The 14272-nt window shown below is 39.3% G+C and overlaps 1 protein-coding gene across 1 annotated transcript in view; it reads right to left on the reverse strand.

The window, feature by feature from the left end:
* csmd3b (CUB and Sushi multiple domains 3b) overlaps nt 1–14272 on the reverse strand; it is a 268124-nt gene that overhangs the window by 109346 nt on the left and 144506 nt on the right. Inside the window, exons 15-21 of the mRNA XM_061256027.1 lie at nt 13113–13307; nt 11858–11996; nt 9930–10117; nt 8608–8796; nt 7296–7412; nt 4355–4570; nt 2019–2207 (exon numbers count right to left, since the gene is read on the reverse strand). Coding sequence (XP_061112011.1) covers nt 2019–2207; nt 4355–4570; nt 7296–7412; nt 8608–8796; nt 9930–10117; nt 11858–11996; nt 13113–13307 — 1233 coding nt within the window. The remainder of the gene's footprint in view (nt 1–2018; nt 2208–4354; nt 4571–7295; nt 7413–8607; nt 8797–9929; nt 10118–11857; nt 11997–13112; nt 13308–14272) is intronic.

Consider the following 14272-nt stretch of genomic DNA (forward strand, 5'->3'; position numbering starts at 1 on the left):
GCGAATAGATGCACAAAACATCCAGAGGGAAACTTCACATGTTATCAGCAACAAAAGTACAGGCCATGGCTATAACCTGGCAGTGTAATCATTGATTGAGGCTCTACACACATGGATGTAAACTGTCGATTAGTTGTTTGTAGAGTAAAATTTCAGTTGTGGCATGATTAACTGCTCCACTGTGTGGAACAGACTTTCCAGGTTGCATTGTTGCCACTTGAAATCCTACACCAGGGTAAGATTTCAGCCTGCTGTTGAACAACAATATCTAAAGGCAGGATGGAATGGAAGCATACACAATGAACAAACGAGCACCAACTGTAGACATGCATTCAGCCACATGAACTTTATGACCGCATCAAAAGAACTGTTTCTACTTTTTAGTAAATAACTGTATGCTTTGCTTTAACGAATGAAAAGAATGATTTTGGCACCAATTCCTTGCTCTCTCCCTTCCCTGTTTCCCTTGTTAAGAGTGTGAAGAGTGACCCTGGAGGTCCAAATTCATTCTGATTCATGCAGCACCATTTAGAGTCAGGCCACAAAATTGTCAAAGAGACTGAGGAAAAATCGACCCTGACTTAATCTTCCTGCATGATGAATAGGACATAGTGCCCTCCATCATATTTGGGACAAAAAAAAAAAACATTTATTTGCACAAATAAATTATTTGCACTCCACAATTTGAGATTTGTAATAAAGTGCACATTGTCAGATTTTAATAAAAGGCATTTTTATACATTTCGGTTTCAACATGTACAAATTACAGCAGTGTCTATACATAGTCCCACTATTTCAGGGCACCATAATGTTTGGGACACAGCTATGTTATGAAAATGAAAGTTTCTGTTAGTTAGATGAGCAGAACCTAAAAAGACTGTAGGCTGGATTATATCTGCAAATCATTTGCAATTGTGCTTTGCGTGTCTAGTTGAGGTTTCATAACTGTATCAGCAGCAGTTCTAGCATACATATATGCCTAGCTATCTACTGCTACTATACTAAATGTAACTGAAAAACTGATAGCTACACTGGTAACATGGAATCCAAACGAGCAAATTATGGAAGATAGACCATATGAAATGATTCCTACATAAAGCCTCATAAGCAAGCTAGCTAGCTAGCTAAAGCTTGCAACAGAAAAGTTAAATAATAGCTAGTTAACTAGTAAATAATTCCACGTTATCGGAGTGTTAACCAAGCTACCTGTATGCTACCTGAAAAAGCTATTCATAAATAGAAGCAGTGTATAGTATGCGTGGTGTTAAAATTAAAAGGCCACTATTCGAATTGAGACGTTGATATTTTTACTGAATGGACTTTTACTGCATGTAGCTAAGCCAAGTCGGACTTGACATCCTGTGAGGAGCTTCCTGTACAGCAACAACACCTACAGTGCAGTATGTAAATATTTGGGTTTACATCCATACTGGGTGAACAGTATAGGAGCTGTAGCTGTTTTTCTACATAATCCCCCCAATTTTAGGGGACCAAAAGTAATTGGACAGCAACTGCTCAACTGTTTTTTGGCCAGGTGTGTTAGGTTTCATCGTTAGTTCATGCATAAAAGAGTTGATTCTAGGAGTGCCATCTGCATTTGGAGTCTGTTGTTGTCTCTCAACATGAAGACCAAAGAAGGGTCAATGCCAGTAAAGCAGGCCATTAGTAGCCTGAAAAATCTGAATAAATCAATCAACCAATTTTATTTCAACTGTTTGTTTGCTGGAGTATAGAGCAAAAACAACTAAAAATGTGTCAACATTCAAATACTTATGGACTGCTCCTTACGTAGTGCGTAAGCTTTCTTGTGCATGCACGTTTCAACAAGGTTAGCCAGTCGGTCAAGACAGGACAAAGCTGATTCTTTTCAGGCCCCGCCCGGTCCAGCAGTAATATCATGCACTAACGTTGGTATTTTTTCACCCACTCGTTGCACTGCATCTGGTAATCGCCTATGTATGGCACTACAGAGATACACTGAGTATGTTACAAGCAAATTAAAGCTGGCGATCACATACCCACACACCTTGGTAGAGGTGCGCTCCACATACGACGGCCACCCCCCAGGCAGATGATCTCCGGCGTCCCCTCCAGGCGGTAGCCCATATTGCAGGAGAACGTGAGCTTGTCTCCAATACCAAAGCTGTAACCATTGCGCTGACCAAACCGAGGCACTCCTGGGTCCTCGCACGGTTCCAGTCTGTATTCTGAGGAAAGACGAAATACAAAATTTGAAGCAAAGTCAATTTGAAGGTAATTGCAGATGGGGTATGATGAAATTGAGGTGGTATGCAATACATAGCACAAGGCATATCAACAATATTTATGTTTATGCACTGCAGGAGGATTTGTTTTTTGGCTTGTATAAATTTATGATCCCCCTTCACAAACTTTGTCAGGCAACTCCAATTTTCAAAAGCCTCCACTGCTTCAGAGCCTCCCTATATTCATATGTATTTCATCTTTAACAAGGATGAAAGTATAAATTACTTTACCTAGAGTTCTGATGAAAATATGAAAGTATATAAGAGGAGAACAGAACTTGAAATACGGAAAATAAATCAAGACATGACCCCAGGTAAATGTATTTCTGGATAAAGAACATATTTTGGGTTGTCGCTGATTGATGGAAAATGAAAAATGTTCTTTTTGGATAAGTGGATGCAATGCACAATTATTCTTTTTGCAAAACTGACAAATGCTCTGTTTCTCCACACAAACCAGCTTAACCAAACCTGCTGCAAGCATAGGGGAAGCATCTCCACATCCTGGATCCCAAACACTGTTCTCAGTTGTCACAGTGTTACACATTTGGCTAGTTGAATGTAAACAGGATAAACAGGTTTTCCATCTGATTGGAATTCCACCTTCGATCTCCCCCTGTACACTCACCCTGATTAGTCATTGTGTTTTCCGATACGTATCAACACTATTTGCAGGTGTTTGCTGTAAGGCTTCTCATGGTATGCATGAGTGTGAAAAATGCCACACATTATCCCCGCGCCATTGCTTGCATAATTTATCTGGAGTGATGCAAGCAGTGCTGTTCGCTTGATCTTATTAACACACTATGTGATGGGGCTGCCCTCTGGTGGTTCTGGGGTATGCTTTGAAAGACTGGCCAAGGAGGATTCAGACATGTTGTACTGCTGATGGGTACCTTGGTCTGCACTGTGTTGTATTGTGTGTCCCATCCTGTCTGCGCTGTGATTTTGGAGCGGTACAGTGGCTGCGTGCCTGGGAAGTGTGCTGACGGTTCTGGCCGGGGGGGTCTCTGTGTTGTACCGGGCTGTTCGTTTGGGGACAGTGGCGCTTGGCAGAGCTGTGGTGTCCAGTTGCCTTTGGAGCTGACTGCAGCTATATTTATGTGACTGTGTATATCATCATTTGACACGGCAACTGCACTAGAAAGTATAATGGGCAATGATGTAATGGAATGATTGAAGTTGCTGGTGGAAGGGATGGGCAAATGGTTTCTGTATGTAATTCATTCTTAATTTAACCTTTTTGTGTATTCCTATTTTTTGTATGCTTAATACCAGTTATTTTTTCTATTATTTTATGTTGTTAATTCCCTATTGTATATTTATGTTATTTCACAGTCTGTGATGTTTAACTCAAAGCTTGTTGGCCTGACAGGTGAGTTATTGGACTGTGGTGTGAGATGTGAACATATTCCCCACATTCCATTACACACAGTTACACACACACACACACACACACACACACACAAACACGCACAAATGAATGCTATTACACAGCCACTTTGTTAATCTTTGATCACTCACTGTAGTAACACACTACACCTGCTTGCTAGCTCATTTCATTGTGCTGATTTGATTGTTTTTGCAGTTCCACAGCAATGCCTCCCACCCTAATTCTGAATGTAAGAATATTTATTAAAAACTCCCTGCAATCTTTGAGACAATTAACATCCTGAGCAGATCCTTGTACAATTATCAATTTCTCCTGAGCTTGCACTAAAGTTGCCCGAGAACTACAGTTTACCCCAGGCCACCTCCTAAGTTATCTCAGGTTCCTCCCAGTCCTTCAACACTCAAACTCGCTTTTGCACTAGCATCATGCACTGCAGCAATGGATAACATGTAGCCATGTAATTGGCACAATTTTCCATGAATGATCTTTAACCCATTATGGACTAAGGTGCCCTATAGAAAACCCATAGAAAGGCAGAGGAATGATAATGTATTTCAATGGTCATGTGTCTTACAATGCTGGCGTCGCATCTGTCTGTTAAGGGAGATGTAACGCGCAGGTTGCATCCGCCCATAAGGGGTTAAAGGCAGTCTAGGTTAAATATCAGATGTAGGACACAAAGATATAATTTACTTACCCGAGAATGTGATGTTGAATCCTTCATAGGATATCGAGAAGTCTGAGATGAAGCGTAGCTGAGCTTTGAAGTTTCCATAGAGGCCAGCATTGATTGTGGAGGGGAGCTCTGAGCCAGTGAGTCGAGCCAAGGGCTGAATGAAGCTGCCGTTCTCTGTGATCAGTAAGTAGTCATGGTGATCCTCCAAATGGAAGGTGTGAAAGGAGAATTGGACTCCTATTAAGGGAAAGCAGAACAAGGTCCACATAAGGCAATATTAAAATCCAAGCACCATTCAAATTTTTGATGGAACTATTAAATTAAGTGGAATTTAATCAGTGAAGTGGAATGGCAATGAAAATGTAGTTAATCTCATTACTTGGATCAGAGAGGTGAATTCTATATGACTATGAAAATAGAAAAACGAAGGAACATAATTTTAGGACAATTCTTCGTAGCCATGGGAAATCAATATTTCCTTGAACTTTTGTTATTCAATAATAATAGTGTGCAGTCTATATTGAAATTTCACAGGACATGCATCTGAATCTGTATTAATGGTAGCTTCTTCTCAACGTATTTTTCAGGATTGCAGACCTCAAGTAAAACTTGCTTCATGTATCTTCAAGTTTGCTTTTAGTTACTGGCAAGATACAATGAGTTTCAGAATTATTGACATCCTTGATAAATACACTCAATGAGCAGTTTATTAGTTATTTATTGCATATTTTTTATTAAGTCTTCTGCTGCTGTAGCCTAACTACTTAAGAGGTTTGACGCTTTCAGAGATGCTCTTCTACATCCCACTGTTGTAATGTGAGGTTATTTGCATTACTGTCACCTTCCTGTCAGCTTTAACCAGTCTGGCCTTTCTCCTCGGACCACTCATTAAAAAGGCGTTTCTGACTGCAGAACTGCTGCTCACTGGATGTTTTTTGTTTTTTGCACCATTCTCTGCAAACTCTAGAGACTCTTGTGCATGAAAATCCCAGGAGATCAGCAGTTTCTGAGATGCTCAAAACCCCCCGTCTGGCACTAACAATAATTCCACGGTTAAAGTCACATAGATCATATTTTTCCCCCATTCTGATGGTTGATGGGAACATTTGCATGGAGCTTTTCTGGCAACTCTTCCATGTAGGTCTTTGTATTGTTGCTGTCTTTTTTGCAGCTCTTTTGCAGTGATGTGTGGGTTCTTCTGAGCATTTCTCATGACGTCTCGGGCCATTCTATCTGAAATATTTATTGGTCTTCCAGACCTTGCCTTGACTTCAACTGTTCCATTTATCCTCCACTTTCTTATAATGCATCTGACAGTGGAAATATATAGTTTGAAACATTGAGAGAGTCTTCTGATTCTTAGTGGAAATTAACCATCTTCATTCTGAAATCCTTGGACAACAGTTTAGAGGAACCCATGGTTGAACAGCCACTGCAGTTGGATACTTTAGAAGGCATGGAGTGACTTCAGAATAAAGTTCAGCCCTGGAATTATACTCACCTGACTCATTGAAGCTCTAACAAGTAAATCACCTGGGTCTGGGCCTTAGTAATCATGTTTTTAAAAAGTAACAAAGAATAATCGCGAAAGGTTCTCAAACTTTTGCACAGGGCCCTTTTCCTTTTTTATAATTTATAAACAGTAAAAAATGAAAATAAAAAGCCATCTTGCTTTAAAATTTACAGAAAGATTTCATGTTTAACATTTAGACTTCGCTTTCAATCACATATAGATTCTAACAGACATTAAAAACAGGGGGTGCCCACTTTTGCACCCCACTGTCCATATTCTTTATAGATATTATTTTCTCACGATCTAGCAAAATTATTCAGGGTCAAAAAGTTCTCAAAAGCTCTCAAAAATTCAACTTCCATTTTTCCAATGCCCCAAATTTCGTTTTTATGAATTCAGTTTGTAGAAATTCAGTTTTAAAAAAATTGATCCGGGTTACACAGGAAAAGGAGCCGAACATGGATTCTACTCGTAGCCAATCATCAGATGAACCATCTCTGTGAAAAGGGCCAGTGATAAACTGTGATCTGAGCCATATCCAGCATAACACTCAAACGTTATATTATCTATCCATATGTCCTGCTTTATTGTCAAGGGAGATGTCAAAGGAGAATGTACATATGTTGCTCATTTGAAGCTGGCAAGTCCAGAACAGCCCAGGGGCTGGGAGCCCTTTAATGATCAAGCCCAATGCTAGCTTTTATCTGAACTAGTTTTCATGTTACCACTAGATCACATTTTATAGTACTGCTGTGCAGGCGTTTAAAGCAATGTTAGGTGTGCCAACACTATTGAGCATGGAATTAGGCTAATAAACACCCATTTTTCTAGTGTAGCGATATGAATCAGTTGTTTAATTTCACTAGCCTGCTGTGTTACACATAGTGGTGGAATGGCTTAGAGACTGCATAACCAATGTTGCCAATCGTTTTATTCCATGATACACCACGGCCTCCCATGCCTTATTGCATAATTAAAACAATGCACAAATTCTAAAATCAACTTTCTCAAATGTAAGTGTAGGTCCACGGGTGTAGACTTTTTCTAATTGGTTGTCCTAAAGATGACAAAATTTAGCTAAAAATGACTACATTTTCCTAAAAATTACCTGAGGTAACAGCGACACCCACGGTGAAATGGCAGATTTACCCATGGAAATTCGAAAGATCTCCAGAATCCTATATTTTATTTGGCTCCATCTGTGCTAATGTTAAATGGCCTTACTTAGCAGCTCTGAAAAAGAAAACACTGGTATGCTGGTTACAGAGCACAAACAATGCGGTCTTAAAAAAAGAATCGCTTAATGAAAATGGCCAAATGATTGATTAACGCTAATTATGCTAAATATTTATGAATATATAAATATTATTATTCATTGTGAATAATAATGTTGAATAATGCCATGAGGACAATGAAAGTGAAATTTGGGAGAGAAGAAAGCATATCCACCTTTTCCATGGCTGACTTCCACTGTCCATGTGCAGTTCAAGGAGTTGGGATACATCTCGGGGTATCCAGGGGACAGAATCGTTCCTCTGGGACCTCGGACATCCCCACCACAGAGAGCTGGAGATGTTAAACAAAACCATGAGGACATTGTACTGGAGAAACTATAGTAGCACAACTACAACACAGAACAACTTTGCGACGTATTGATTCATTTTGATGACCAGTTTACAGTGATATTTATTTGCGTACTAAAGGGTATTTGTGTGTGCATGTGTTACCTAAAATGGTTAAAAAGTACCATATAGTCACATAAAATGGTGCCCTAGCCAGCAGTATATATCTAATTTGCTTGTAAAATGTACTCATTTGTACTTTACTTGCAAGGTACATTTGCTAAATGTGATCGTTAAAAAACAAAAATGTACCTCCACTGTCACTGCCTGAGAGAGTGGCGTTACATTTCAAACCACAAAATATGAATAAAAAGCCCCTGCAAACCACTGAAGACAGGAGTATAAATGATTTAATAATTTACTGCACACAACTATATTGCTAAGCAGCCAAGTGTAATCTCTGTGGAAAAACCTGTCAGTGATAGAGACTTGATTTGGATCTTTTTATCCAAGTGAATTTTTTTTTTGAATTCAGCATGGTTAATATTGTACTCTTTTTTTCTGACCACACTGCTCTTTATTCAGTAGTTTTGCTATTTCTATGTTCTACTCACCAAGCTGTAATACAACCCACATTTACACCATTTGAACATGAGCACTTTCTATCATGAGTGCTCCCATTTTTAGTTTTCTCAAGGCATGCCTTCCTTTTGTCCTGTAGGAATGTGACCACTAATGAGCACCATTGAAGCTGGATTTAGGATGACAGAAGGGTGCCTCTCAATTTTGGCTGTAACAATACATGCTACCTAGCTAGGAGGCTAGCAAACTCCTTGTTCGGCAATCCAGTTGGGAAAAAACTATCATATAGGTGTGCGCATTGTATTGGCCTAATAAGAAATAACTACAGTGCTGCTGCATGTAAAAAAATTAAGCAGAAAGTGATGCCCTTGTGGTAAAAGTCATTCTCAGCTGAAAAGTGGCATGTTCTTGACTGTTCCTGACTGTTTTTGAATCCAGTGTGCAGGAGTACAGAGCCAAAAGAATAAAATGTGTGCCATTGTCCAAAAACGACTGCACTCTGTGTATGTAACACACACACACACACACACATGCATATACATACAGACACAAGTTAGATTTTTTGCTGATTTGTAAAACAAGCAAAGTGGGTGACTCAGTTAAGCCAGAGATTTTACCATCACATGTAGGAAGTGGATGGCTCCACCAATGATTCTTCTCACAGACAAGGGGCTCCTCATGGTTCAACCTGTATCCCGGGTCACAGCCAAATGACACAGTTGACCCAATGGAGAAGTCCTGACCATAGCGCAGCCCATTGACAGGGATCCCAGGGTCCAGACAAGAATAGGTGTCCACTATTACACCTGGATGAGGTCAGAACCACAGTGCTGCAATGAATCATACTGCATGGGCTGCACCTCAATAGCAAAACCATACACACAAAGACACACAGACACACAGACACACAGGGCCATATCTGGCTGTATCTCCAGCGACCATTCACACACATTGTCCTTCGCGGTTACCTCTGTATAATAAATAAAACATGTCCTACTTCATACAGTTATATACATATATCGATATACTGATGTCAATATCTTTATTGTGGTTAGTGTTTCTTTCAGTAAGCCAGTAAGAATTCCTTGTCTTTCATTGGCACAACACTGGCCCTCACGTTGACACCAATACACCAATAACAGACTCCAATGGCAATCAAAAGCCTATCAGGACTAGATACTGAAAGCTTTCTTATACCTGTATTAAAGGAAGTGATTGAATATGCTTGACTAATCAGAAACAGCTGTGAAGCCAACTGTCTTTTAATTGTCAATTAATTTTGGTCCTCTAAAATGGGGGACTGTATACGAAAAGGGATATAATTCCAACACAGATCACCCGATATGGATGTAAATACCCTCAAATTAAAGACAACAGTCTGCTCTTCAACCTCAATTTCATCGGGTCAGGGACAATAAAATGACCAGTAACTCATGTGAATGTAACCGGGAAACATGACGAAATGGAAACATGAGGAACCACACTTAACCTGATTTAAGGAGAAAAAATTCTGGACCACTGAGCAATGGAAAAAAGTTATATGAGTAGATTCATGAACACCAGGATGAAGTCAAATGCTTGCCATAGCCTGTACAGTCATGAAATCTACACGTTATTGAATCATTATGGGAAGTAGATTTCCACCTCCATTATCCCTCAAAGAGCTGGAAGCAATCCTTGAAGAATGATCCAATATCCCACAACATGCATTTCATTTATTCTGTATTAGTTATTGACATTCATATATTATGCGTTTCCACTATTTATCACTATATATTGTGCACATTATCACACATATTAACGAGTCAGCATTGCAAAGAAATCAAACAAATATTTGATTGATGGAAATTGATGTTCACATCTGGAGAAATTCATGCAGTAGCACAATGTTAACTGAGAGTTCCATAAAAGTGGCCTTTTTTTTGTTTAGGTCCCTTACTTTCATAGTAGATCTTAAAGCCACTGTTGGAGCGACTGTTATCAGTGGTGAAGAGCAGATAGAGCTGGTTGCTGCTGCTGAAGAGGAACTGAGGAACTTGGGTACCGTTGAAGGATCCGATAAGAGGGGAAAGCAGATTAGGCCCATCGTGAAGCTCTAAAAAGTCATAGTTCAGTTCTGTCTGAAATCTGCCACAGATAAGAGAGGAGAGCAGGCAGTCATTATTATTTGAATAACCCATAACAATGTGCAGATCTGTAAGTTCTTACTGGAAGGATATCACAGGAGACAGAATTGACCGATCCTATTCCCCGCTCTTTTGTCCTTGAAGGTCCAATCACAGTTTAGCAATCTTTGCAAGACCGTATTACCTTGGTCAAGGCATACTTAAGTTAAAGTTTTGACAAGTTGCCGCCATATTTTCCCCAGCTTGTTAAATTACTTACTTGTCCAGGTAAAAGTGGCACTTGAATCTACAAACAGGCTCACTTTTGGCATAAGAGCTTAACCTTGTCAAAAGACTCGCTCTGTACAATGCCTCTGACAGGGCTAGTGTCAAGTGATAACAATGAGTGCAGAAGTAATGTAAACGGCAGCTAGATCTAAGAATGGCGTCTAAAACTTCATAATGCTCTACAATGAGTTATGAGTTGTCAAATTACATTACATTACAGTTATTTAGCTAATGCTTTTATCAAAAGTGACTTATAGTTGATCAGACTAAGCAAAGGACAATCCCCCTGGAGTAATGTGGGGTTAGGGGCTTTGCTCAAGGGCCCAACAGCTGTGCAGATCTTATGGCTGGGGCTTGAAGCACCAAACTTCCAAGTCATGTACCTTAACCACTAGGCTACAGGCTGCCCTCCCAAATGATACTCTTTAACAGTAAGTAGCTGGGGTTACTCACTGAGCAAAGTCAGAATCTAGACGTCTAGAGCAGTGGTTCCCAACCCCCTGTGTATCCTAGTTTTTGCTCCAGCCAAAATTGCAATCCCAGAATTTTAACGGTTATTTTTTCTTCATTGGATGCTTTTAATGTTTGGAGGAATTATTTATCTTAAGCCACATTTCAGGAAAAGCTATGTATGCCATGACAATAAAAATGTCCACATTGTGTTTATTGTGTTGCACTGCAAATACTTCTGCTAATCAAATTAAAGACGGGGGGTGATCAATAGGCTCCTAATTAGGTGGTTGAACACATCAGTTATTTCATAATTTTTCCCTTAAACTTATTAACACAATGCAGGTTTGGCTCATTATCATTTGTTTAGTCTTTGTGTTCGTAGTTTCATAAATTACAAGCCTGTTGTTCTTGTTGACTCTTTATGGAGTTATTTGTAGTAGATATATAGTGTTCTTGCTAAATTATTTCACAATAATCATAATGTGAACATTTTTAATGCCATGCCTGGCTATTTCTGGCATAATGTAATCCCTCTAAACATGAAAAGCACCAAATTAAGAAAAAGTAACAACTTGTTAAAACTTGAAATGCAGCATACAAGGGGGGCCCTGGGAGTGAGATTGGGGACCACCGCTTAATGGTAAGTGTAGTGCCATCTTGAAGAATGACCAAGGTTGCTAGAGTGGGCGGGGCTTAGGATCGGTCAATTGCACATTATTCAGAAGCCACCACTGTATTTAAGCGTCATTATATGTTTGTAGAAAACTGCATCCATAATACAACATAAAACAGTGCAAAAACCCAAATGAAGCCTATCCATATTCAAATTGACTGAAATATGAAGGCAAACTTACAAAAGTAAATGCATTTTAAATTGTCAACAAATATTTTTCTACTATATTCTGTGTATATATTAAGATTTTAGCATTTGTAGTGGAAGAGAAAAAAACAAAAAACAGATTAGAACAGGCAATGGATCCATCGCTTGATCTGCACTACAGCCATGCTCAGTGACACAGACCTGTCAAAGGTGATCTTGATGGATCGTCCAGACTCTGCCTCAATTACCCACTCGCAGCTGAGAGAGTCCTTATAATACCCGGGCCAACCAGGGGAGAGGATGACTCCACTTGCGGCAGAAAACTGACCTCCACAAGGGGCTGGCAGGAGAGAAGGATGACTAGTTACTATAGTTACCATCACTTCAAATGAAAGGCTCAAAGCACATACATATTCAAGTACTAAGTTGCAGCGCAGAAATGAAACTGGGGAAAAAACTGTTCTTGGCCCCCCAATAATAAAATAACACTGAGAATAAGATGCTTATATATATGGCGCTCTCATTGGCCTGAATGCTGGACCACTGAATATAGAAAGATTATCATCCTCTGATTACAAACCAAAGCATTGCTCTTTATTTAGAGTTAATTAAAAAATGGTCCTTGCAATAAGCCTGGATGTAAATTATTTGTTCTCAGGCGGAGAGGTAGGGGGAGGGTGATGTGGGGGAAAGTGCAAACGTATAATTTAGTTAGCAAAATGCAGTATTTTGCACCTCATAAGACCCAAAATATAATTTAGTTTCCATGTCTCCGAATATCCTTTTTGGAAAACTGCCTAGACATAGCTTAGAAAAAATTTTGGTGATATTGTCATCATATTTGAAAGGAGATTTGTCCAGTGTTTTTGCTCCATTGTGATGCTAAGCACACCAGCCACAGCCACAACAATCTGTATCCACTCAAAAATTGAAAATGTTTTCAGTTAAAAAAAAATCTTCCACTTTCACTGTGTTTGAGCTTCTGTAACTTTGTTTTTGTAATATTTCGACCCCAAAGGGTTACCTTTCAGAAGAGACTATAAGATTATGCCTGTCGTCAAAAGGTTTCAAGAATAGTAACAATTGTATTTTGTGTATACCATTTTCAAGCTTGTGTCAAAAAAAAGGAATGATACTTAAGGGGTTAACCGGCTCCATGAGCAGCGATAGCATAGTTAGTTACTGAGATAGCATAGGACTTGACGCATACAAAGCATAACATGGCATTTTCATTTCTTAATTTCAGAAGTGATATTCTTATTTTACCCCTCCATCTGAGCTGCATTTGTAGAAATGCTGTGATTAAGCAGCAGAAGTGAACTGACATATGATCAAATAGAAAGTGACCACCTCTGGTTTTCTTTCAAAGCCCCATCCCAGCTACCCCTCTTTCAGCATTGGTCAGTGTCTGTTTCACTTTGGCTCATTTTCAATGAAAGGGACAAAAGATCATTACCTTCACATTTGGGAATGGGACCACTCCACATCACCTTTCCATTATCTAATTCACAAGTGATGGTTTCTGTGCCTTGGGTCTTGATGAAGCCCTCCTCACAGATCACAGAAATGGAGCTGCTGAGCTGGAAATTGTCCCCAAAGCGTCGAGCGTTTGTAGGAATCCCCGGGTCAGGACACTCATTGTGGCCAAAAGCTGAGCAGGAATAAAATGGACACATCACAGGTTTTGTTCAGAAAATACTGAGATATGTCTCATTTTGTACATTTTCTTCTTTTGCCATTGTTCTCCGTGTGTATGTATTAAGAGATCATTGAACTACTACAACATGGACAACCTCATGAAAATCTCTCACCAAAACTAAGTCTGCTTTTCATGAATCCTTGAGCTTAAAAATGCCACTTTTGAATCAGGCAAAACATTTCTCATAAATCTTATTATTGATAACATGGTTGATTGCCTGGGTAAATGTAGATGCACCAGCTATCTTAATTGAACTCTTCCCAACGACTGCCACCTTATACTCTGACGCTGTAGGCTAAAATACTATTTTATTTGGGCACTTTGATCACCCAAGCCCTGCTCTGTATTTTGAAAAGATTTCTCTGAATGTTTATCAGTTCTTCACAATAGCTATGATGGGATAGTCATAATTGCTGATTTTAATCTCCATATCGACTCTGCAAATTTACCAAGACCTCTGATTCTGATTTCTTGAACTACTGAATTCTATAGATTTTCAACCTGTTTCTAAACCTACCCATAGGCTTGGTCATAAATTGGACTTGGTAATTACAAAAAGGCTTAAGACGGATATCTCTTATGTCAGTGACATTGCCTTTCTGATTACTACTGCAGTGGTGGCTGGTGGCCATTTACCTGGGTGGGGCACCAGACACACACACACACACACACACACACACAAGCAGAGACACACCAGTACTCACCTCCAACCTCTATAATTACAAAGGAAAGACAAAATAATGTCAATATTAACTATATGCAAAAACATTTATTACTTAACCTTGGAGGCTTAGTGAACTGTGTAGAATTCATTTAAAAAATTTAAAAACTCTCTCTGATGTTAACAGTGTTATGACAACAAAAGTATCTCAACTGAGTCGAGCAAAATCCAAGACAGCCGGGTCAACAAATCCTAA

This window comes from Conger conger, chromosome 9 (genome assembly GCF_963514075.1).
Source record: "Conger conger chromosome 9, fConCon1.1, whole genome shotgun sequence".
Classification (NCBI taxonomy): domain Eukaryota; kingdom Metazoa; phylum Chordata; class Actinopteri; order Anguilliformes; family Congridae; genus Conger; species Conger conger.